This window comes from Sabethes cyaneus, chromosome 2, assembly GCF_943734655.1.
Source record: "Sabethes cyaneus chromosome 2, idSabCyanKW18_F2, whole genome shotgun sequence".
NCBI lineage: Eukaryota > Metazoa > Arthropoda > Insecta > Diptera > Culicidae > Sabethes > Sabethes cyaneus.
The window spans coordinates 212,213,347-212,240,008 of NC_071354.1; the positions used below are offsets into that span (position 1 = coordinate 212,213,347).

The 26,662-nt window shown below is 39.1% G+C and overlaps 1 protein-coding gene across 1 annotated transcript in view; it reads right to left on the reverse strand.

Annotated features, from left to right (window-relative positions):
- LOC128734438 (5-hydroxytryptamine receptor-like) overlaps positions 1-19,872 on the reverse strand; it is a 38,599-nt gene extending 18,727 nt beyond the window's left edge. The window contains exons 1-4 of the mRNA XM_053828639.1: positions 19,797-19,872; positions 3,148-3,399; positions 2,872-3,005; positions 2,472-2,581 (exon numbers count right to left, since the gene is read on the reverse strand). Of these exons, the coding sequence (XP_053684614.1) occupies positions 2,472-2,581; positions 2,872-3,005; positions 3,148-3,399; positions 19,797-19,872 (572 nt within the window). The remainder of the gene's footprint in view (positions 1-2,471; positions 2,582-2,871; positions 3,006-3,147; positions 3,400-19,796) is intronic.
- Positions 19,873-26,662: the final 6,790 nt, after the last annotated feature.

Below are 26,662 nucleotides of genomic sequence, written 5' to 3' on the forward strand. Positions count from 1 at the left end.
GGGAGAGTTTTGGGAGACAAATGAGTAGATATTTGAGAAGAAATTTAAAAAAGGTATAGATTCGGGGAGAGATTTGGAGAGAGATCCGGAATGGTATTTAAAGCTAGATTTAGAGAGAAAATTGGAATAAGGTTGTGGAGAAGGGTCTAGAGTGTGCTTTTGGAAGAGATCTGGGGAAAGTTTTGTGGAGATATTTGGAGAATGATTCGGGAAAAGATTTGGTGAGAGGCTTGGATAAGGATTTGGGGAGAGATTCGAAGAGAGATCCGGAAAGTAATTTCGAAAGAGATTTGTGAAGAGTTTTAGAAAGAGATCTACGGACAGATTTGAAATTTGGAGAGAGAATTGGAGCGATAAATTGGGGAAAGATATGGTGGGATGATTAGTGAAGATATTTGGAAAATGATTTGGAGATAGCTTTGGTGAGAAATTTAGGGAGAAATAGACAGAGATTAAGATGGAGAAAGAATTTAGAGAGATTTTTAGGGAATATCCAATGGGAAATTTAGACAGAGATTTGAAATTATAAATTATAAAGAGATCTAAAGGGAGATTTGGAGAAAGATTAGGGAAGAGATTTGTAGTGAGATTTACGAGGAGCGAAATGGAAAAAGTTTTAGAGAGAGAGAGAGCACTGGAGATAGATTTAGAAAAAAGTTCTATGGAGAAATGTAGAAGGAAATCCGTGAAGGGATTTGGCTAGAAATTTGGGAAAAGATTTGTGGAGAGATTTGAAGAGAGATTTGGGGAGAGATTTGGAGAGAGATTTGGCGAGAGATTCGGGAGACAAATGAGTAGAGATTTGAGAAGAAATTTAAAAAAGGTATAGATAAAAAAAATGGAGTAGTTCGGGGAGAGATTTGGAGAGAGATCCGGAATGGTATTTAAAGCGAGATTTAGAGAGAAAATTGGAATAATGTTGTGGAGAAGGATATAGAGAGATCTTTTGGATGAGATTTGGGGAAAGTTTTGTGGAGATATTTGGAGAATGATTCTGGAAAAGATTTGTTGAGAGGTTTGAGTAAGGATTTGGGGAGAGATTTGAAGAAATTTCGAAAGAGATTTGAGAAGAGTTTTAAAGAGAGATCTACGGACAGATTTGATAAGAGATTTGAATAGAGATTTGGGGAAAGATTCACGAAGAACGTTACGGAAAATTTTGAAGAGAGTTTTGGGGAGAGAAGAGAGGCAAGAAGAAAGAAAAGGGAGAAATAGGCCAAACGGAAATTGGGTGATTGGCGCTCCTGTGGATGCGGTGGAGGTCTATTCAAATCTCCATTAACAGACACAGAAGGCAAAGCATTGCAGGATTGAATAAAAAATATTGAACCAGAATGAAATAGTGAGTTCAGCATGGAAATTGGGACAATAAACACAAAAACTAGAGAAAAATTAGATAGAACGAATAATAATAGAAAAATTGTTTTTTTGATACGAAATAAAAAACGCAGAAAACTTTGTTCAAAAGCTTGAAAAGTGAAATGGGTAATTGAAATATGAATTTAAAAAAGGAACAGGATAATATAAATAAAGACGGGTCTAGAATTTAAAAAACGGACAAGCATACAAAGCAAAATCGTAGCATTTTTTATTATTAAGTAGGTAAACTTATTTTATGTTCTTGGTTAGTCAAAAACTAAGCATTAGACTTTAATGATTAAAAACCTAAAAAAAATGTTCACGACACTTTTCCATATAACCGTTTACTGTAGACAGATGCTGATCTTTTTCCCAAAACCATTGTTGCATGCTTGGCGGAAATGACAAAATAAGTGTATACAAATGGACACAGCCAGTCCGGTGCATGGAAAGCAATTGACGGTGAAATGAAAGCGTTAGCCCAGTGTGCCCATAATTATCAATGCGGAATATTTTTCTTATAAAAATGGATAAATCACTAAATCGTACAATTTTCCTGTCTGTTCTTATTTTTGAACATCTTTGGGAACAAACATTTTCAGTTTGCAATTTACAGAAGTTTGACTGTAAGGGAAGGATGAAGCACGTAAGTTACAAGTGAAGTTACACTTCAAAGTACGGCCAACCAAGTGTTCTTCTTGTCCCTAAGGATCCTTTCGCGATCCTAGAATTCTAGGACTCTTATGTTTTTGGCACACTCACGTATCGGCGTCGCCAAAATTGTCGCGACTTACGATCTTGGAGTATTCCGCGGACGCTACTGACAACCAACGCACGGTATCAACCGAAAACACTTTAGCACGTTTCAATTTGAGGTTTGCCTTCACTTCACGGCCAACCAGGTACATACAATTTGCTCGCACGCGTACGATTTAATTGGATGGGACACACATCATCGCAGCTGCCAACATGAGTAATGATGTGGTTGATTGCTGCGAACAGAAAAGTGACTACCTTGACAAAGAATAGCAGCAGCTTATATAGTTATAAGTACCTTTTCGTAATCTGTATCGGTTTTATTGGTTACTTATGTTACGTGAAATATGTCTTACCTATCGGTGGCAATTGCAACCAGATGTAGAATGGAAGCCGTACAGCAAAGGACGTCACACGACGTCCAAATATCACATAGTTCGGGGCCCAAGATCCAGCCACGGCTTATCTGCGAATGGTCAGCAAGTTTAGTCGATTAATATGAAATAGGTATTTCATTATCAAAACAAAACAATGGTAAGCTATCAACAAATGCAGGAAATATCAGATCAGATTCATAAACTATTTTCAGATAATCATTAAATTTTTTAATGCGATCGACGTATCAACTAACTAGGCTACGATCATCCTCGGATAATGTTTTGATCTCGCAATTTTAAATTCTAACTTATGAAAATGTGTTAAAAATTTACAACAATGAATAGTAAATTATGTTTTGAGTCTAAAGAACTGAATTACCTCGTAAACAGCACCCAATGGCATAACTAAACAAGCTACCAATAAATCGGCTACAGCGAGTGACGCCACTAAATAGTTTGCTACATTTTGTAAGTTTCGTTCTAGTATGATGGCAGCAATTACGAAAACGTTTCCTGAAAAGCAGACAAAAAATGAGATATGTTAAGATTGAATTAAAACGGAAATCAAGAGTCAAGTTAAAAAGTTAGAAATCAGAAAAATAAATCAGTGAAATTGTTTTCTAAATTGCAAAGTACTGGCACTCCATATGCTCACCTATAACGGTAACTAGTATCATCAGTCCAAGGATAAGCGACGTCACCGCCATCACGATAACGTCACCGAGCGGTTCGTTCAGCCCGGTTTGGGTGCCATTGAGCAGCCGGCCGTCCAGCTCGGTCCGGTTGCCGGCGGAATCGGTGCCATTGAGCAGCTGCTGCAGGCTATCGTTCACGATGCTGCCGACTAGCTCGCCGGCCAGGTACGAATCGGGGCTGCCACTGTCGATGAATATGTAATCGTACACATCTGGTCGAGCGTTCGTTGGGTCCAGGGCCAGCACGAGTTACCAGTTGCCAGTTGCCGGTTGCCGGAAAAGCCAAGCCGCCGGGAGTTTTGTCGGTGAGAGGACGGTAGGGTGAAACGAGAGCAAACGGACAAAGTGCTAAATTAGTGCATGTGCACAGCAGCGGAACCAGCGGTGTAAGAGAAGCCATATTTCACAGTGTCCCTGTAATCTCGGCATGGCAGGTTAGTTTGTAGGATGGTAAATTGTGTCCACTTTCGCCGAGCGCGTTAATCGAGTTTATGCGCGAGAGTGTTTTTATTATGGACACAACTGAGAGGGTAATGGGTCACTTGGAAGTGCTAATAAGATAATGATATAATAATTTATGTATCACTAAACTGCATAATAAACAAACGTAAAGAGTTGCTATTATTCTTACAATGGGTACTAAATTACTGTGCCGTGCAATAATGGCCTAATATTGTTACGCACAGAGCAGTACATTTGATTCTTAATTTGATCATTGTTGGTTTACCTAACAGACAAACCAAGAATGATAGAAAATGTTCCCCAAATTAGGCCTGCAATGAATTGTCAAAATAACTTAATTAAATTCATATTTCACTTTTCACTCTGTAATGAAGTCATTAAAAATTCATGACAAAATCAGTTGTTGCTCGTGCATAGACACCGAAAAGGCTTTCCAACGCAGCCATAGGAGGACTTCATTAGACTGCCGTTTCCCGTACTGTACTGACACCTCGTCTCCTGCCATCATGTGTGTGTGTGTGGTGGTTTTACTTTTAGACATTTAATGAGCGGTGTAAAATAATGCTTCAAATAACGGTCGGGAAAATTTGCGCTGTCTGTCTGCCTGGTTGGTTGGCTATGGCACTGTAGGCGGGGGATGTAGGCGAACAAAAGAAAAACAAACACCCCGGTAAAGTTTTAACAATTCTCCTATTAGCAGCTGCTTTTCATAATATATGGCTTGTAACACTTCACCCCCCTACGCACGCTCTAGGGCTGATGTCATATCATAATTCATATGCCAGGTGACTTTAGTGACGGTGTCAAATGATTTAATGTCGGTAAGAAGCAGGCACTAAAAAGTGGAACTAAGATGATCGGTTATGCTTAATTTGCCATTATGCTTGACAGTAGTTTGTAAACTACCCAGCAATACTTTGTCGGAAAAGTACCGTGGGCTTCAACTTCAAGACTTAAAGTTCTGAGAACACTTAACCCCCAAAACACTGCTGCACTTTTTATGTCGATTATGATTTATGCACTTTTAGATGCCCGTTTTTTTTCTTTGCTGTCACGTTTATTCTGTTTTAGCATTCTTTTCCCCCTAACTCTCCGCTTTCCCTTTTTCTCTCCCGTTCTACCTTGTCCTTTAGTCCGTTTTTCTTCTCTTCTTTTTCTGTCTTTTTCACTCCAATGCCCTTTTCCATTGTGTCTCACTTTTCTTCTTTTGCATCCAATTTGCCATCTTTTTCCCGTTTTCCTCGATTATTCTCTCGGGTTTTATTTCCTTTCTTGCTATTTTTTTCTTATTTTTTGTTCCGTTTTCTCATTCTGTTTTGCTTTCCCTCTTTTACAACCTTTTCTGTCGCGGTTTCTCTCTCTCTCTCTCTCTCTCTCTCTCTCTCTCTTTCTCTCTCATATCTCAATATTCCCAGTCCCGTTATTTGGTCTTATATTATTCTTAGATTAGGAGCCTTTCCTTTTGTCTTAATTTTTTCTCGTTTTTTATCTTTTTTACTTTTTTTCTCTCTTTTTCGTTCTCACTCGCAAAAGCGCGGTCATTAAGTAAAAACTACATAACTTGTCTTGTCTTTTCTTGTCTTGGTTTTCTGTCCCGTTAACTCCTTTTTTATTTTTACCTTTTCATCTGTTCCGTTCTTGGGTTGTTATTATTTCCTGCTTTTCCTTCTTTTCTGTAACGTCCAGTTTTTCTTTTCATTTTTTCCTTTCATTTTCGTCTTTTTGTTGGCTGCCGTATTTTGTCTTTTTGTTTCTTTCTTTCGGAACCCTTTTTTTACTTCTTTTCATTCTTTTGTTCTCTCTTTCCTTTTCGTTCTCCCTTGCAAAAGCGTGATTATTCGCTATTGCCTGAAAGCAACGTAGTTTTTCAAGAATGGTGTCTTTGTAGAAGTTTACTAATAAAATATAGCGCATCTTTTCACACTATTAGTGTGACCGTTAAACTATTTATTTTGGTGATACAAACTTATTGTTCATGAATGGGCCTAAAAACTTTTTTTTTCTTCTAGAATACCATAGTACGCACTAAAAAAAGCAACTTTGCTGAATATAGTTACTATCTGCTTCTGATTGTTTGCGAAACATAATGATTTGTTTAAAAAGAGCGTTTAAAATTCAATTCTGCTCAATAACTTTGCACAAGTTTTTTTCTATTGTTTTCAAATGTTTTACAAAGTTATTAAGTGTATTATAGTACACATTTTCTCTGAAGACTGTTTGTCACTGGAATGCATATATAAGTTATAAAAGTTTTGTTTATCCTCTTTTAGATGTCCCGTTTTTTCCTCTTTTCTGTCACGGTCATTGTGTTTCGTCCCCCTTTTCTCTTTGCTTTCCGTTTCACCTTTTTCCTCTCTTGCTTAAGATTTTTCTTTGGTCCATTTTTTCTGTTTCCCTTTTCAAATTTTTCTGTCGCACTTTCCCGTCCTGATCCCATTTCCCATTTTGTCCCATCTTTTCATTTTAAGTTCCGTTTGATTGTTTTTTTTCTCGATTTCTCTCACGGTTTTCTTTTTCTATCTCACTTTTTCTCTATTCTCCTTTCCCCGTTTGGTTTCTGTCCCGATTTCCCTTTCTAGTCTCGTTTTCTCTCTGCTTTACTTTCGCGTTTCCCACCTTTTCTGTCACGTATATTTTCATTTTCTGTTCCGTCTTCACTCTATTTTTCTCGTTTTCCATCCTTTGTTCTCTCGTTCTCTCCGTTTTTGTGTCTGCTGTTTCCTCATTGTTTTTTTGCTTGTCTTGTTTTCACTTTTTTCGGTCCTGATTTTCCTATTATTTTATCTTACCTTTACCGTTTTCCGTCATTTTTGTTCCTTTTTTCTCGTTTTTATTTTCTGCCTCGTTGACTACTTTTCTATTTTTTCGTTTGCATTTGTTCTGTTCATAACCGTCCAGTTAGCTTCAAGGTACGATGCTCCCCGCAGTGACGACAGATCTACAGATTTATCCATAGTTCTACGGATCTAGGAACTTTCTACGGACCTACGGATCCATTGCTCATACCTACGGATTTTCATAAACTTCACGGAAATGACAGTAGCCCCCTCGTTCGCCAAGGGGCCTAACAGTTTCAAAAAAAAAAAAACGTTGAATTTTGAGCAAACCTTGAGATCTACATCATGTGATATTATATTTCATAAATTTGCCATGAAACAACGAACAAATGACTCGGTTCTGTAAAGAAGAAGAACAGGGCTTTCAAATGGAATAATAAAATTTTTGACGGCCATCTTGGATTTGGTTAAAAATCGCCGTTTTCATCATGATCCCCCCAACCGATTTTCATTTTAGGACCACCGTTGGAAAGCTGAGAAAAAATGCTACAAGAAATATTCATAAAATTAGGTGTGCAATGGCATTAACTGAATAAAACAACCAGGGCAACCAAATCCAAGATGGCCGCCAAATTTTTTTTTATTCTATTTGAAAGTCCTGTTCTTCTTCTTTACAGAACCGGACCATTTGTTAGTTGTTGCATGGCAAATTTATCAAATATCACATGATATAGATCCCAAGGTTTGCTCAAAATTCAACTTTTTTGAAACTGTTAGGCCCCTTGGCGAACGAGGGGCCCACTATTTCGAGGTATCAAAAGTGTAATTCTTATTGTTTAGCCATTTTCAACCAAATTAGTGCAAAAGTTCCAATATTTGAAGACCTCTTGTCTGTAGTGGCCCCGTTTCAGCGAGAATTACTCATAGTAAAAAGGGTTTACTACTCTAATGAGTAGACGTCGTAAAGAGGATTGAAATGCGATGAAAAAATGTAAAAGTGACGGAAAGATGACGAAAATACGATACAAAATTGACAAAAAGACAACAAAAAATGACATAAATACGATGGAAACAACATACAAACGCAAAAGGGCCAAAATAGCGACAAAAACGGTCTAAAAGCCTCAAAAGGGCTACGAAACATGTTACAAACGAGGTTGAAATGATAGTGAAGACAACAAACGGAATGACGAAAAATTGACAAAAAAGTGACGAAAAACCAAAAAAAAACGGCGAAACGACGACAAACAGCGGTGAAAAGATGACAAAGATAAAGAAAAGACGACTGACATTAAAAAGACGCGAAAACAGAAACAGCAACAGCAAAAATACGACAGAGAGATCACAAAAAGATGACGAATATGAAAAGAGACAACAACAAAAATGACAAACAGATGGCGAAAAGGGTTCAAGGGACAACAAAAAGAAAACGAAAAGAAGCCAAAACAGCCACAACAGAATGACTAAATACGACAAAGATAGCAAAAAATCACGATAAAAAGGACGTTTAAAGGTGTCAAAAAAGCGTGGAGACAGAAATCCGACAAATAAACGTCAAAAAATGTCAAATGCAGACTACAAAAAAACGACGAACCGACGACGAAAATACATTGAAATGATGGGAAAACGATCATGAAAAGACGACAGAAATATGGCAAAATATGAATGACAAAAGGACGACGCATACGAAAAGAAGACAATCAAGAAATGACAAAAAGACGGTGAAAGGGTTTCGCATTGACATCAATACGATTAATATTTTTTAGAAATGGTGGTTCTACAATTGAAGAAGGGACGGTAGGGGAAAGTAATGAAAATTTTTTTGGGGTGGAGGAGAAAGAGCGGGAAGGTGAGAGGGCGGGGGATTGGTTGCTACAATTAACAAGTAGTCGTTGACTACTACCTTTTGTCCAATGCTGGAAGGTGCATGGGTCGAACCAAGCTATAATCTAAGATTATAACCGGATTTGAACCCACAGTCTGCTTTTGTCCAGCGCTTCTGTGGTTCATAGGTTCATAGGTACACGGGTACCAGCGAGCCACATGCCCCGGCAAACCCCCCCCCCCCACCCCGCACCTTTCCGCTTCTTCCCTTCACTCCAACAAATTTGTAGAACCACCGTTTCTAAAAAATATAATATTAATAATAATGCCTGACCGCCTTTCAAGGTCAAAGACTAAAAATACGAGTTTGGTCTATCAATAAGATGATGAAAAGACGACAAATGGGATGAAAAAGATAAATGACGGTCAAAATACAATGAAAAAACACCAGAGTAGTAACAAAAAATGCCGAAAAAATAATACAAAATGACGAAATAACTATAAAAAGATATAGAAAAGGCGATTAAGAGACGATAAAAAGACAGTAAAACGAGGACTAAAAACACGGGTCAAAAAGCGACGAAATTCGCAAAAATGACAATGAAAAGATGGCAAATATGAACCAAAGAACAACGAAAAGACAGTAAAACGATAGCTTTTTGTATTCTTGGTAACAAGTAGGACGACGAGTAAATCACAAAAATAGGGAAAAACACAACGAAAAAAGGCGAAACGATAACAAAGACTACGAAAAGATGCCAATAGAAAAACAAAGAAAAGATGCCAGTAACAAAAACAAAGACTAAAACGTGAAAAACCGCCGAAATAATTAACCAAAAATGCTAAAAATGGAATTAAGAAAACGATGGTCGAAGGGATAACGGAATTAACATAAAAACATGATGAAGACGACTAAATGACGCCAAAATAGCGATAAAAAGAAGACAAAAAAACACGTTAAAAAGACATCAAAAGCGTTAAAAACACGATGAAATATGCAAAATTAAAATAACGAACATATGACAGAAACCGGACAAAATGACGACGAAAAAACGCCAAAACAGTATCAGAAATGGCAAAAGGCCGTAAAAAAACAACCAAAACAGGAAATATGACAGAAAACGATATTTAAAAAGCATTATAAAGACGACAAAATATGCAAAAAAGGACGACGAACATAGGACAGAAAGACGATAACAGAATGACGAAAAGACAGTAAAGAAAATAATATTTTGGTTGTCTTTTTTATGTGCCAGAACATGTAATGCAATGTTTGGTTAACCCGATTCAGACCAATGATGCCATATGACATCATTTGACAAATTTTATATTTCTCGTTATAAAATGAGAGCAAATTACTCTTTTCATCATTTAGTAATCTACCGGATAGCAGATAGTTTAGTTAGGAAAATGTGTATGATTTGTGGACGCAATGCATCCAATAGTTCTTCCTTAGTTTGCCATTTTTTTGCCATTTCGTTGATTAATAATGATAATCGGGCACTCCGAACCGTTAATAAAATGTACATATAAAGTAACTGATAATACAGTTGAAATCTATATTATATTTTTGCGCCCATGCAGGAAACACTAGCTGTCATAAACAGTGTAATTTCCATTTACATACAGTATAGCCAAACCCTGAGCAACGCAATCACTAAATTATATGAATATTATTGACGAGGGCGATTTGTTAGTTTTGTCGAGCAGTTCGTTTTTTCCACCTCATAGAAATATTATATTTGACCAGCGTTGCACAAATCAATTACAGAACTGTTTACTCAGATGCTAAACAGTCAGTAAAAATTTTGCGTTCAAACAAAAAAACACGTCCGTTTGAATATGATAACGAATAAAGCAGCTGGAATTGCCTCGGAAAGGATTTATGGATCGGAAATTTATTTCCGCGGTCACCACCACGGTCTGTCAGAGCGTAATCATTTTACGTCTTTTTGAATGAATTTATCGGCGCCATCCGAAAATAAATTGTAAAATGTGTTGATGGCAAATTGGTATTTACACCAGGCGTCAACCTAATTAACGCACCTCAACTGATCCTACACTGTCATTTCAATTTTAGGCATCCGACACATCCATCCAGGTTGCAGGTCTGTTTCGTACATTTTAATTACAGTACTTAATAATCGTTAGTGTGCTAGGAAACGACCGTACGTCGGCATTCGGTCGCGATGGGGGGTGTTCACGGGAGCTGGATTTCTGATGGCAACCTTGCCTTTAAAATGTCACATCTATCGGTGCGTGTGTGTATCTGGCACCTGCAGGAAAGAAGTTTGTGGCGATTACAAACCCGTAAATCGACCGACGACGTGGATAAACTGACTGGAGTCTCGTGCTAGGCAGACATAAAGAAAAATCATTAATTTTCGTCGACATGACATCCGGTGTGATAATTGAAATTTTTATGTTCTATTAAGTCTTAATTGTAGATTTTAATGAAGTGTTGGTATTATGGCGCCACTAGTGAAAGAAAGCAGGTTTGTCTTTCACAAAAAAAACACAAAATTGAAATTAATTATGTCAGCATGTGGATCGAACCAGCACATTTTGTTATGCAAGTATCCCACAAAATCAAAGCAATTCGCTTTCATATTCCAACACACTGCTGATGTCTTCCAAACTAAGGGTTAAACCTAATAGAAAGATCAACCATTGAGGTTATTGCTTCACTATGTTCTAGGTTTAACCTAACCGGTTAGGTACATATTAATTGTGGTGAGCTTTATCGATGCGAAATACAGCTAGCCTTCCGGCAGGTGTGATTCAATTTTCAACCTGTTTGCATATTCTACTGCTCCACGCTCCACGAGGGTCAGAAATTTAGTGTGGGTCGTCGAAACATCTGTTTATTCATTACCAAAAATTCAACCTTTTCTATCTTCTACCCTTACGAAAGCAGCCCTTTCGTTGCGTTTCTCGGTGTGAAGCAACGGGAAAATTAGTTCAGAATGCGAACAATATGCAGATTTTGGCTTCTGGATGGTAATTTTCAGCGTACCTTGGCTGCTTCCTTAGTAAGCTTTTTACATCCTGTTTCTCATGACTTTTTTTTATAGCATACCAGTATCGTCGAACAATCAGTATTAATTCAGATTTAGATTTTACAGGTTGGTATGGCACTGATTTCCTAACAATCCGACCAAAGGAAATGGGAAACAATTTTGCATTGAAGTATTTCACTGCCTCGCGGAACAAACTCACGCAATTCGATAAAAGTAAAGTAAAGTATTTGAACGTATATTGTTTTATCAAAATGTGTTGAGTTGAGTAGCTTCGAAACAAAAACAATACGAAAAAAAATTGGGCACTCGCTTTGAAAATTGAAAGGCTTTTCATCGATGGTTGATTGCGATTCGGGATGTGAACGAAAACGAAAAACGAAAGCTTCGGATTGTTTTGTGTAAAAACAATGACTCGTTTTGGACTCGTACACAAAGTTTAAAATGCATCAAACCGGACTTACAATCAGATTACGGTGGCCAAAACTCGCGCAAGAAAGCTGTACAGGAAGTAGCTCACAAAGTTGTTCTCTTTTGTGACGGGTAGTGAAACTAACATCACGGTCGACACCAGACAAATGCCGGAACAGAATTACTATGCTGTTACCTCAAGTGTGTAGTTCTCAAGAGTGTAAGAAAGAAGAAACTGTCGAAATACGGTAAAAAATTCCATGCCTGGCAAGCGATCTGTGAAAGTGGCAAAAATCGTTCAAAATTTCAGTTTTGTGTTTATATAGTTTTTTTAATACTGTCTTTAAGCATAATATGTTGTTGTTGTTTAGCATAGAGCCAGTGTCGGTTGAGCTGTTTTAAACAGTCATCTCCATTCTACACTCCTGTTGTCCATTCTACATCCTAACAGCTAGCTGCGTAGTCTGTCGTATAAGAACAAAAAGTCAAGTTTCGAAATCGGAATGTACCGCAACTAGGCTCCATTCTACCCGGTGCTTTTTTGAGCTATCTCGCAAGTTGGGCCTCTCCTGGTTCCTGGTTTAGCGGGGTTGGTGAAGAGGACGGTTTTCATCGCGCTGGCGGTAGGGTTTGCTTCATGATTACTAACTCGTTGACTCGTGTGCCTTCGTCTCTTTCCACTTTTAGTTTATACTAAACTGTATGTTGTTCTGTATGATGCCGAGCTAATCTCAACTCAAAAGTATGCAGAGTTTGAAGATGTCTGGGTTAAAGTTTTGTTGAATGGCGAAAGACATATATTTGCATCTGTCTATTTCCCCCCCATTGCGCAAAAAGGCAATCGTATGAAAAAATTTTAAATACAGCGGAATTAGTTATTGATGACATGGAACCAGACACAAAAATTCATATTTATGGAGATTTTAACCAGAATAGCGCGGAATTCATTGTAAATGATGATAATGAATCACTTTTGCTTCCTATAGTAGGAGACAATGAAACCCTGCAGATGATATTCGATAAATTTAGTCAGTTAGGGCTATTTCAAGTAAATCCCATTAGAAACGAACTTAATCAATTTTTAGATTTTTTATTAACAAACTTAACTGAGGATTTCTGTGTTGACAAAGCCTCATTTTCTTTGTGGAGAAATGAGAAATTCCACACAGCTATTGAATATTCGCTGCTAGTTGACACTAAGAGATCGCGTCCTACTGAGTTTGAATATGAACAGGTTTACAACTACAAAAAAGCGAATTATGAGCTTATTAATCGAAGGTTAACTGACATAGACTGGCAATCTCTCTTAAAAGAAGAAACAGATATTGACAAAGCGGTAGATACTTTCCTAGCTTGTCTATATTGTATCATTGATGAGATAGTTCCTAAATCGAGAAAGAGAACGCAATCCATGAAGCATCCAGTTTGGTTTACCCGGCAAATAAAAAATTTGAAAAACAGAAAACAAAAAGCTCATAAAACTTATAAAAAATATAAAACTAATTACAATCTGGAGCAATATATAAACATATCTCGAGAGCTAGATGCTGAAATATCTTTAACACACGAGAATTATAATATACGGATAGAAAACAATATTAAATCAGATCCAAAACAATTTTTTAAATTTGCTAATGATAAAATGAAGTCCAGCAATTTTCCATCTCGAATGCAATATGAGGACTTCGTCAGTACTGATTCCAAACAAATATGTAATAAGTTTGCTGCCTTTTTTCAAACTGTTTATAAGACTAGCGATATAAACCGAGATTTTGACTATTTTTCATATTTACCGGAACAATTAAATGATATCTCGGTGACAAACATATCAGCTCAAGAAATTTTGACAACGCTCAAAGAATTAGATGCATCTAAAGGACCAGGGCCAGATGGAATTCCACCTTCATTAATGAAAAACGTAGCTACTGCGATCGTCAATCCGTTGTTCTGGATTTTTAATTTATCTCTCCAGTCAGGGCGGTTCCCGTCCACGTGGAAAAAATCATACCTCATTCCGATATTTAAATCGGGAAAACGATCAGAAATTAAGAATTACCGTGGGATTGCAATGCTCTCATGTATCCCTAAGCTTTTTGAAGCTATTATAAATCAGAAAATATTTGATCAGGTGAAAAATCGTATAACTTGCAATCAACACGGGTTCTACAAAGGAAGATCTACTACCACTAATTTAATAGAATTCGTTAACTTCTCGCTTGCTTCTATGGACAGAGGTAATGTCGTTGAAACTCTCTACACTGATTTTAGTAAAGCTTTTGATAGGGTTGATATCCATATGCTATTATTTAAGCTTAATCGTTTGGGGTTTGAAGCAAATCTCCTAGAATGGATCAAATCTTACTTGACAAACAGACTGCAGATTGTCCGATTCTGTGGACATCTTTCTGATCCAGTTAAGGTAACATCCGGGGTTCCGCAGGGCTCTCATTTGGGTCCTTTGCTTTTCATTTTATTTGTTAATGATGTTACCCTTGTGTTGAATCGTCTCAAAGTATTGATTTATGCCGATGATATGAAATTATACATGGAAATTGCTACCCAATTAGACCTTCAAGTATTCCAACAAGAGATCGACATTTTTTACAACTGGAGCATCAAGAGTCTTCTTGATCTGAACATTAAAAAATGCAGCATCATTTCATATACAAGAAAACATACACTAAATGACTATAACTGTACTCTTGGAAAACAACATGTAGGAAGATGTAGTAAAGTAAGAGATTTAGGAGTGATTCTTGACTCAAAATTGACATTCGTAGACCATTTTAACACGATTGTTAACAAGGCTAATAACATGCTTAGTTTTATTAAAAGATTCAGCTACCACTTCAAGGACCCTTATACTATAAAAACTTTATACGTTACATATGTAAGATCCATTTTAGAATACTGTAGTGTAGTTTGGTCTCCTTACCAAGAAGTGCATTCCAGTCGTATCGAATCTGTACAAAAACAATTTTTATTATATGCACTCAGAAAGCTGGGTTGGAGTTCATTTCCTCTTCCATCGTATGAATCTCGTTGCATGCTCATCAACATCGAAACACTTAAAAAAAGAAGAGAGATTGCTATGCTTCTGTTTGTAAATGATATAGTTTTACAACGTATAAATTCAGAAAATATACTAGAAAACCTTAACTTCTATGCACCGGTGCGTTCGTTAAGAACACGTAACATCTTTATGTTAAACCACTATAGAACAGATTATGCAAGAAACGGTCCTATTAATAGAATAATGAGCATTTACAATAAATACTATGAAACCATTGACGTAACTATGTCACGAATTATGCTTAAAAAGGCGTGCACTAGAATTGCATGATTTAAAGGCCAGCAACAGATTGCCAACTATATATTAAATTGAATTAAAATAAAACAATTAAAGTAAGGTATTAATTAAACTTTAGGGTAAGAATGTAGTCTACATAGTTTGACGAAATAAATAAATAAATAAATAAATAAATAAATAAACCACCTTCCAATCGAACACGACAAGGGCGCACATGTCTAATCAACGTACACTATCAGTTTTGTGCGGCGGCATAGCTACTCTTCCCGATAATATCGTTCTTTTACGGAGGGTAAAGTAAGCCCAGTTTTCTGCTTGTGGAGTCTTACGACTCGCTTCGATATCAGCTCGTCGGATCATCCCCTCAAGAGCGATGTTAACATGCATGCCAGGTAAACCGTCATCTTGTCTTAATCTTTGTCGCAATTCTAAAAGAATCGAGAATATCCCCGGGATTCGCACGTCTTCTGACCAGCTATGCCAGTCTACTCGGAAAACGGTATTCATTTTTCATCTGCTACAGTTGATTTCGATCGACTCTATCGTATGCTGCTTTGAAGTCGATAATCATGTGATGTACGGCTACGTTGTATTCCCATATTTGCTGTAAGATGTACCGAATGGTGAACATTTGATCTGCAGTGGCGTGATCAAGCTTGATAGCTTTTGTATGCAGAAGTGGTCAGGGTTTCTGAGTATCATGGGTTCGATCATGGATCGAAGGATGTCAAAAGGTAGTAGCAGCAAGGGTCGTACTAACATTCGTTTCCTTCCCAAATTGACCTGTATTGACCTACTGGACGTGTCCCGCTTTGTTATTTATTATCACAAAGAATTGGATCACCAGAAAATGCACACTAAGGCTGTTCTGCTGCTCCCAAGTATCATTTTAATGGTTCAGTACAAAGTCACCACAACCAGGAGGGTTTTTATGGGGCGCTCCTCGGTGTGTCGCATTGTCATCGGCTGCATCCGTGCACTCGATAATACGTAAACAGAAAATGATAGAGAGCAGAAAAGTGGTGCGAAGTTCTTCAGTTCGTTATTTGCTTAATTCCTGTGTAGAGCTAATTGTAAAACTAAATGAAGGTTTACTTTAAATCCTATTTTAAATTAAAAAAATAAATTTAAAAAAAATCCATCGTTAGCAGGAAAACAAGAAGGAAACTGAAGGGAATACGTGGCAAAGTAAGTCAAATGTCATTCAAGTGCTGCTTACCAATCTTACCTAAAAAAATATAATTCTAGGAAATTTTTTATAAAGTTTTTGTCACCCTCTCAAGGAAATTTGCTTGAAAAATCTGGGGGGGGGGGGGGGGCGGTCAAAAAAATAATTTGTAGGATATACATTAATTTTATTTATAAAATCAATTGGCTGTGGGTTCTACAGCATAAAAAACTCGAAAAATGAGTGTACGAGTGTTAATGCTTCTAACACAAAACGGAAATGGCAATTCGAACAATGGAATTTCTGAAAATCGGCAAAAAAAATTCTTTCATTTTCGTAGGTCTTTACAAGGAAAAGCATAACGTCAATATGAAAAGCAAGAACAGATTTGGTTTTCACATTTAAACTTTAAGTAAAAATGCTTAAAACGCGTATTTATTGTGGTCGAATAAAAATTCTCTTTGTTTCTTTTCGCAAACCCCCCACGCCCCCCTCTCCACTTGCCCAACACCGGAGGGACAAAAACTTTATAAAATACTAGCTGACCCGACAAACTTCGTATTGCCAAAAATGAAACTGTGAGACCTGCGGCCGTCTCCCCCTGAATCATCTAGTGTGTGTTTTGGAAGAGTCCAAAATTTCTCGAATTCGATTAGTTTTTAAGCTACGCAAAAATTTCGGTTTCATTTATATGAGAGTCCGCCCCCACTACCACAGGGGCGAGGGGTCTCAATTCACTATAGAAAAAAAAATTCTGCCTCTAAAAACATCCACAAGCCAAATTTGATACCATTAGCTCGATTAGTTTTCTAGTTATGCAGAAATTTGTGTTTCATTTGTATGGCAGTCCTCCCTCTTAGTGGAGGGAGGCGTCTCTTACCATCATAAGAATCTTCCCCGGCCCTAAAAACCCCACTTGCAAATTTTCGCGCCAATTGGTTCAGTAGTTTTCGATTCTACAAGGAACATACGGACAGACATACAGAAATTTGGGTTTCATTTGTATGCCAGCTCCCCCTCTTAGTGGGGGAGGGGTCTCTAAATATCATAAGAACCTTCCTCGGTTCCAAAAATCCCTATATGCAAATTTTCACGCCGATAGGTTCAGTAGTTTTCGATTCCGTAAGGAACATACGGACAGACAAACAGAAATCCATTTTTTTAGGTATAGATTTGTATGGGAGCCCCCCCTCTTAGGGGAGGGAGGGGTCTCTAACCATCATAAGAACCTTCCGCGGCCCCAAAAACCCCTATATGCAAATTTTCATGTCGATCTGTTCAGTAGTTTTCCATTCTATAAGGAACATACGGGCAGACAGACAGAAATCTATTTTTATAGGTATAGATTTGTATGGGAGCCCCCCTCTTAGTGGAGGGAGGGGTCTCTAACCATCATAAGAATCTTCCCCGGCCCCAAAAACCGCTACATGCAAATTTTCACGTCGATCGGTTCAGTAGTTTTCGATTCCGCGAGGAACATACGGACAGACAAACAGAAATCCATTTTTATAAGTATAGATTTGTATGGGAGCCCCCCCCCCCTGTTAGCGGGGTAGGGGTCTCTAACCATCATAAGAACCTTCCGCGGCCCCAAAAAAACTAATATCTAATTTGGAGGGCCCATATAGCCCTAGCTGTGCTGGCAGCCGGTCAAATGGAAAAATAAATAAATAAATAATTTGGAGGGACTGGAGGGATACAGTCTAACCACTCCATACACACACACACACTTAACTGTACGATATCAATCAACTGTAGTATGGTAGGAACGAACAGTCGGATGACAACCGTCGAGCAAGTGGCAAGTGATGCCAGATCAGCGGTTTTCCCGCTAGATTTAGCGGGATCTCAACTTGAATAGCGGGATGTATACAACTAAAGGGTGAGAACTTATTTTGTTGGAGTTCAAACTTAGTCGTCAACTAAAAGTTTCGTTTTTAGACATTACTTTAAGTGAATATAGAAAAAATGCCAAAATACATTGTGACAATTTCGAGAGACAGCTAATAATTGAACTGCCGCGATCATTTTCAATAGATAAAATAACTTTTGGCACAGCTTTGGTGGACAGCTTCTTCGTAAAGGTCCAAAAATGCTGTATTGAGTCGGTTGACTGGAGAAAAGCAGTTCTTTAAGTTGTTAAGAAAGTATTTTATTTTTATTTTAGTTTCAATTTACTGGTCTTCGACTATGTCGCACAGATAGTTCTTAATATAGACTTATTATGTAACTTCTGGTTACATTAAAATCATAACAGTCAGATACAATATTAAATTCAAGAGAACACAAGACAATTGGATTACTTCGGGCGAAGAGAGTACGATGTAATGGCAGTCGAAAGAAATCCGCTCGTCGGGTATGCCTAGGTGGTACGTTGAACCGAACTTGGCCTAGCAGCTCCGGGCTATCAATATTACTTTCCAGAAGATCGTATATAAACAAGCGTTGCAACATAATTCTCCTGTTGGTCAAAGTAAGTAGGCGTATAAGAGCACATCGGTGAATTTCTGGATTTACCTAATTTGTTTTCAAGGATACTAAAGTAAATCACTAAACTTGCCGCAGCGACGACGTCCGGCAACAGATTGCCTGTTTCTATCGCACTTATCGAGTAGATAAAAGTCTATCTTCTCGCCGGCAGAAACAAAGAGCAATCACGCAAAAAAAATAATATCGTCGCCGAGGTGAGTATGTGGTGCGTGTGTGGAATGATAGAATTGGAAGAATAAGAACGAAATTAGAAATTAAACTACCTAATAAGGATGCGGCGGTACTTTAGAGTAATAAAACATTTGGCCTGCAACCGAAAGAGCGTGTTGGAGTTCCACTTAACTTAACGTAAAACTAGCTTGTACGTGCTGTGTTGGAGGCGATATATGCGCAACATGTTGCTTGTAATTCATACCGGTTCAATGTTTATTTCACAAGACAGAAGTTATTCTTTTTTGTTTCATTGCAATGACTCTTCATTACACTAACGAAATGATAAAACTAAAATAATTGTTTGATTGTAATGAATAATATATTGCTTATTTAATTTAATAACTTTCTCGACCTTAAATGTAGGCTTTCTACAATGGCATGCCGCGTTTGCATGTTATTCTCATTGCATGTTTTCTACTAGCGAAATGTCCAGCAAACCTACGTATTTTATGATACTTTTATTAGTGTTCATGCAGGGCGTATATTGGAGCAAAAAACCTTGCTGCTAAAAAACATTTTGAGAAAGTTTAATAATTTAACCAAGGTCATATAATCAAAGAGTCTTACGGCTGCGTGTTACACAACAACTCAATAAAGCTGGCCGATTTCTCCGGATAACTTCAATTTATTTGCCTAGGTTCAATCGGGCAACTTGCCAGAAGACGGACACTAGTAGAAAAAATGCGTTGACATTCCATCACAAGCCAACATTCGCTTCACGCAATTTGACGTGATAACAGCGAGATATAAATGGCCAAGCTTCAATCAAAATTATGGAGTAAATTACCATGCCGTGCCGGGCAGGCAGGGAACGCTTTACCAGGGCATGCCTTTTTTTATTCACTCAATTTTTACGACGCGCATCCAATAAACCGGCGAACCGCCAGCGATTACCATCGGAACGTCCCGAATGCCGTTTGAAAGTTCTCCCACTTACCGTTGGACTTGGCGGCGAGCGGTGAGGTCCCACCGAGGCTGGGTAGCCTGGGCGGTGGCGCTTTGTGGAAACTCATGATAATAAGCTACGAAGTTTTACTGCGCCCTGCCCTGCTATAACTTTGACGAGTTAGCTTCTGCTGCCATTGAGGCCGTTGATGGTGTAGGTGGAGCGACGAACGGTGTCTGCCCGGGCAACCGGCACTGGCAGTAATGACGACGGATTGGCCCCGGCTGCCGGGAGACGGCGATTTTCAGCGAAGACGATGACGATGGCGTCGACGACGGAAGAACGGTAACTTTCCAGCAGCCTCTGTTGATTGATGGCGTCGATGGTCATGGTCGGTGTTTCTCAGCGCTTAGGAAGCTCACACCGAGCTAGCAGACGGCGGAAGACGATGGTAACGCCGCTAGTGTCGGCATGCCAAGCGGGAAAGCGGGCGTAAAATGTGATGGTACCTGTGGAAAGGAAATAAAATTAGATCCGTTAGTATTACGTACGTGTGCAATCGGTAAGGGTTGAGAAATCGTAGTTCTATCCACAGATCCATAGATTCACTTTGACGATTAAATCTGGCGTTGTCCGTTTGAAGCCAGTTTGCTCCATTAAAGACATAAGTGTAAAACAGGATTCATGTCGGTCGATTTGTCCTAATGGTAATTGATTTGAAAAGCGGATTAACGCACCGGAAGACGTTTGGCGGTCCATCGATTGATGGGATCCGGTTGCCTCCCGGAGTCTCCCGGCTGACCGAGCGGGGGCTGATTGAATGAGATGGAAGAGTGCAATACATTTCGATTAAGGAAAACCGAAACGACACGGACGGTAACTGATCGGAGATAGTGCCATTCGTTGCTGTTCATCAGTCATGATTAGAGTGCCAGGAAGGAAACGTTGGAGTCTATTTTTTCGGTATCGATAATTTTGCAAGACCGTTGCGGTTAGTGACAGTCGAGGTAAGACTTAAATTGATACTTCATTCAGTTCAGTCGAATTAATTGGTTTTTTTTATCTATAAAGAAAAGTTCAATTTCAAATTCGATAAACCACTGCCAAGTCTACAACGTTTTTTTCCTACGCCGTATTTCCTATTTCCTGATTGACTAACTGGGATTATTTTGTCCTAAGTAGGCAGTCACTAGAAATTTAATTAAAAATTTTCAAAGGTTCGTCATAAATCGATTGCCATTAGCAAATACCCATCCTTCAATTCAGAGGATTCCTCTCAAATTACCATTCCAATTGATTGATAGAATATTTCCGATGTGATACTGTTCCGTGAAGAAATATTCCATTTTCGACATTCCCGAACACATCACCAGCTGTCACTATTATTGAGTTGTATTCAAGTTGATTTAATTTCGATTGAGATTTCGGTGAGAACTATATTGGATCTTCATTAGTTGCACCTGCCATACTGGCAGGTGTAGAATGTGGCAAAAATGAAATTCTCAAATCCGGTATGAGAAGATGCAATTCGGATGAAGCACTACCGCACCGGAAACCCACCACGATTAATAATCGTTCCGTTGCATATGTTTCCAGTATAACATGAACTAGTGACAAAATTGCCACTGGATCAAATTTAATTCGAGGAGCAAACCGATTTCGACAACACCATCCCAAGGGGCTGCTCACCGCAGCTGCCGCTATCAATTATTATTCGTTCCCACCGATATCACCGATATTTGCCGAAGCCCGGGTCGACTCACGAGGTGACGGACTCGCGGGGGCCGGTGCGGGGAACTTCACTATCGGTCCCAAATAGTAGTATATCTACCATACAGTAGTTCGTTTGTTGAAATCCAATTTTACGCACGCGGCGCTGTATGGAAATTTATTGGAAAAGTTTTCAAATTTGCACGTCCGGAAAATACCGTCGAAGAAAGCGCCGCCGAGCTGCTGCTGCCATTAACTGAAGGCTGTATGGCGCGACGCGGTCGTTACTACCGCCGCACGGTGGGACAAAATATGGGCGAGTGCTGTATGATTTTTGGATCTGATTAATTCTACCATAGTGCCATTAATATTAATACCTCAGAGTTACTCAAGGCAGTCGCGTTGGACCGTTGATTTTTTTATATATTATGTGTGGTCCACTCAGAAATTTTCAAAACTTTTATAGGTCGATAGTAGTTGAGGAAAAAACCCTACAATTCAGTCAATCAATATTTTTTCTGCACGGTGTCTACATATTTGGTGATATCATTCACTCGGAATCATACTTTGCTTTTCTACAAGTATAAAAATTTTGTTCAAAACTTAGTGGAGCAAAGAAGATCTTGGCGTGATGTTGGACAGTAAATTAATGTTGAATTAAACTATTCGCATATTTCTGAGATAATAAATATCTCCGGAATTTTGCTAGCATTATAGCTTAATTTGAACAACGGATCCCCCAACTTGGGCAAAGAGGAATGGTACTCATACTTTATAAACGTTGCTTCAATGACCCTCCTTTTCCCAATTTTCAGCTCTTACCCCTTCACGTCTTGTCTTTTCACGACTCTGTTTGGGTACTATGAACACCTTTGTATCATTACTTTCTTTTGCCGTCCCTTCCGTCGATTGTAAAAACTTCTGTTATGAAAAAATAAATGTCTGATCTAGGCGAATGCCAAATAGGCAAAGTCTCTTGTAACGTTGTGCCGAAAAAAATAAGTTTTTTTTTGTTTGATAATTAAGTTATTTAAAATATGAGATCGATAGTATTTAGCTATAAACCTAACGTTTATAAAAGGTTCATATCTTGGCTGAGCATGAGAATGCCACCCAAATGGTTTGAGTCCCGGCTACTCCTAGAGGCGGAAAATATATTCCGATGAGTACTAAATAAAATACGTTGAAATCTCGCGATTTAGATCTATAGATCTGTTTTATTCTGGGTTTCTACGTTCGGCCATTTCTTCGTTTGAGTTCGTGTGCTAATAAAAGGTCCGCCCTGAAGGGTAGCCAAACGGAGGCGTTGGTAAGTTCGCTCAATCCGTTGCGAAATTTTCACGGCGGTCGTCAATTGCCGCTCGTGGTTTCCGACCCAACCATTTACGTTACAACCTTTCGTGGGTCGAAGTCCGAGAGTCGGTCCTCGTTTCGTGCGTCGCCAATTGCGCACCGAGGTAGCGAGTCCGAAGCAAGGGTTCATTTCATTCGCGGCGGTCGGCAGCGGAATCTTAGTACGCGAGGGCCGTCAGCGAGTACGTTCAGCCCTTGCGGAAGACTGATAAAAGTCGATAGCTATCTGTCCAACCACGCCACCCTCCGCAACTTTAGTTCGACCAGTTAGCACACGAACAGACCACGCGCCCACCGTCTCGAGCAGCGCTGACTGGCAACGTCAAACGCCACTGAAGGTTCGGTGGTCTACCCGGATCACCCCAGGCCGCCGTCGTCGACTACTACAAAACCCTGCGCGCAGGTAGGTGGAAACCCTCCCTGAATAGTATTGCCTGTACAAGAGTAATGTGCAATTCGAACGAACAATAAAGCTAGGCTAAAGTTAACTTGAGTTGAAAGTTGTGCACACGAAAATTTGTCTTTTGCTGGTATACCGCCATAATTCCGTTTAGCGGCCATACGAACTATAAATCGCATTCGATAAGTTAACTCTAAACGATAGAATAAACTCACACACCGAAGCTACGTTTTTGACGTAGGACTACGTCTTTGTTTACTATACTGGGACTGGGTAGCACTTTGTAAAAACGAAAAATAGAAGTGTAACGTTTGAATGAAATATTTCAAACGCTAATAGCTACTATACTACTGAACGAAACATAACAGTTAATATGTCGTTGGATAGATAAAATGTCCAGCAATTTTATAGTAACATATTATTAATAATTTTTTATACGCTAAATAGTGAAAATATGTGTAAAGTTTTAAGGTCGAATTTTCCCATACATTTCCCTTGTGATCGTCTAGCTTCACAGGCACGGACGACAATTAGATATACCAAAGGATTTGGATCCAAATGATAACCTTTGAGACCACTTTGTAAGCCACACCCCTTTTCCAATCCAATTGGCAACATCGATGGCTATTGACGGCAACACCGACCCCGAAGACAAGCGGAATCAGCGGGCAATGGCCAACGTGAATCCCACACGATGCACTTTACGTTACATTTTGCATTATCCCCATCGCAGACATGCGAAATTGTTCGATAGCTTGCTCAATCAGTGTCGGATAATCATTTGAGCAGCAGCAGCAGTCGATCTGGTTTCCCCCAACACCTACACTAGCTTACAAGTAGCAGCGGCAGTGCCAGTGACTATAAAATAGCACACTAGGTTCGCCGTCTGCTCATTTATCGCACGATTGCACTGATGGACGGTCAGTATTTACCGTCGACGGCTATTGGTGGGGCAACACCAGTAATTTGCGGCAACACCGATGGCAAATGGAGGCAAAAACGATGGAATTTCGGCGGAAACAGCGGCAATTGGAGGTAAACCAAGGGCTTGGGATGGCAATTGGTGGCAAGACCAAGGACATTTCGCGGCAACACCGGTTGTTAGTGGTAACATTAATCGCAATTGGAGGCAAAGCCGATGGCATTTTGGCGGCAACTTCGATCGCAATTATCGTAAACCAACACTGATGGCAAACGGAAACGGAACGACTGACTGGCAGTAAATTCAGCAGCAGGCCGTTGTGGTCTTAAACAGTTCTTATAAGAGCTATAGTAATTGAAGAATGGAAAGATTTTTCTACACTTTCTAAATGGTTAACGTTCCATTCGGATAATTATTTGAGCAGCAGCAGCAGCCGATCTGGTTTCTCTCACACCTATACTAGCTTACAAGTAGCAACGGCAGTGCCAGTGAGTATAAAATAGCACACTAGGTTCGCCGTCTGCTCATTTATCGCAGGATCGCACTGATGGACGGTCAGTATTATGATAAAACTAATCCATTTCTACTTTACAGTGATTTGGTATTTCCTATCACTCCTGTATTAGCGGGCAACCACCATCCTAGAGTCTAAAGGACCGAATAGCGACATCCATCTATATATTGGCAACAGTAATTATAGTACTGATTTTTAAGAAGTGCTATCAGCTCAAACATAGTTCTTTTCAGGGCCACCAAACAATTTCAAACGGTTTTTTCAAAACCACCATTGATTCAATGAAGCTCTTCTTTTACAAATAAACACTCAAACAATGATACTCACAAATACTCAAATATGCATATGCCATAAATGCAGTTTGCATTAGCCTTTGATCTAATGATCAGACATAAAGTTATACTTCATCGATTAAAACATGTTATCAATATAATGAGTATTATATGACACAGTCCTACGTCACCCTTTCGTACAACCCTTAGGGCTGTATACCTTGTAGTTTTTAAATTCAAATATCGATAAATCCTTTTTGTGCGTTTCCGTTCAGAAAGTCGTCCGTTGAGTCTGCAGTTGAGCCGTGCGAGTCGTCCCTGGAGAGTTCTCAAAATAATAGTCGGGCAAACACACGACCGGTGGTCTCCCTTATTCGGGAGTGGCGTAAAACCACCGTGTTAACCATAAAACTTTCTCCCGATCTCGTCACGGTTACACTCTTTAAAAAAAAATGTCTGATCTCATTATAAAGGTGAGCAAAGCAAAGCTTTGGGCTTAAAATGTCTTTGAAAGACTTGACCTTTCTTTATCGACTGACGTCGCAGCCGGTTAGAGTACAGGATAATTATGGAGCTACAATCTTTCTGATTTTATCTACCAGTACCGCCCAACCGAGATTCGAACATACGACAATTGGTTTGTGAGACCAACATCGTAAGGTGCGTAAGGTGCACTCTGGATCGCGGAAATCAATTGAAATGACCCCGGCGATTCACGAATGGCCGAATCACGAAAGGCTGAATTTTTTTTCGGAATGCCCAATTAACGATTCAATAAAAATATGAATTCGCAAATAGTTAACAACTTTACAACAACTTTGCTCGAGCAAAAAACATAATAAGCAACACGACTAGGGGAACGCATTTGTTTTGACCAAAGTGTTACACGTATAGCGTACCGCCTACTTAGCTTCGAGGTACGATGCTGGTCCAACAAGCCAGTCGTCGCATGTTCGAATCTCGGCTAGGCGGTGGTTGCTTGATAGAGTCAGTAGGATCGTTACACTGGCCCGTAATTTTCCTGTACTCTAAACAGCCGGCTGCGACCCAGCTAGCACCAACTCGTATATCAATGTACGGAAATTATCGTAAATATCTCCTAACAAACTCGAAATCGTAGCTATAGCTGGATAAAGTGGGACCAAGTTGATTTTCTATCGTATATAATGATAATAACTCACATACGTACGATTTTCTGCCCAAAATCGTATAGTAGTACGAAGCAACTCGCACTTAATCGGATATTATCGTATATAAATACTTATATAGTCGTAACGCTCAGAATTATTCGTAATCACGTATATCGCCTCCAAAATAGTACGGATATGCCAATTTTGCGCATCAAATACGATTTATTAGCATGTATATCTATACGTAATGCTGATTTCTATTTTTTTATACATATGAAAATGCTAGCTGGGGAAGTCTGTCGATAAAGAAGGGTAATCTCTAATGACGGTTTAAGCCCACGACTTTGCTTTTGTTACACGTATATGTTATTGGCCACCTACGGCAAAATCAAATGGAAGTCGCCAGTAACATATATGCCTAACGCTCTGTCCAAATCATATACGTTACCCTATTTACTATAGAGGATTGATGATTGAAAGTTCTTCGTTCCTCTAAGCGCATATGAATTTCGTTCATTATAACATGCGAGACCTGTTTCCTAGATGATTCATGACGAGACCGCCGCAGGCCGCGAGTGTGTGCCGGTGACCCGCCATCGGACCCAGTAAACATTTT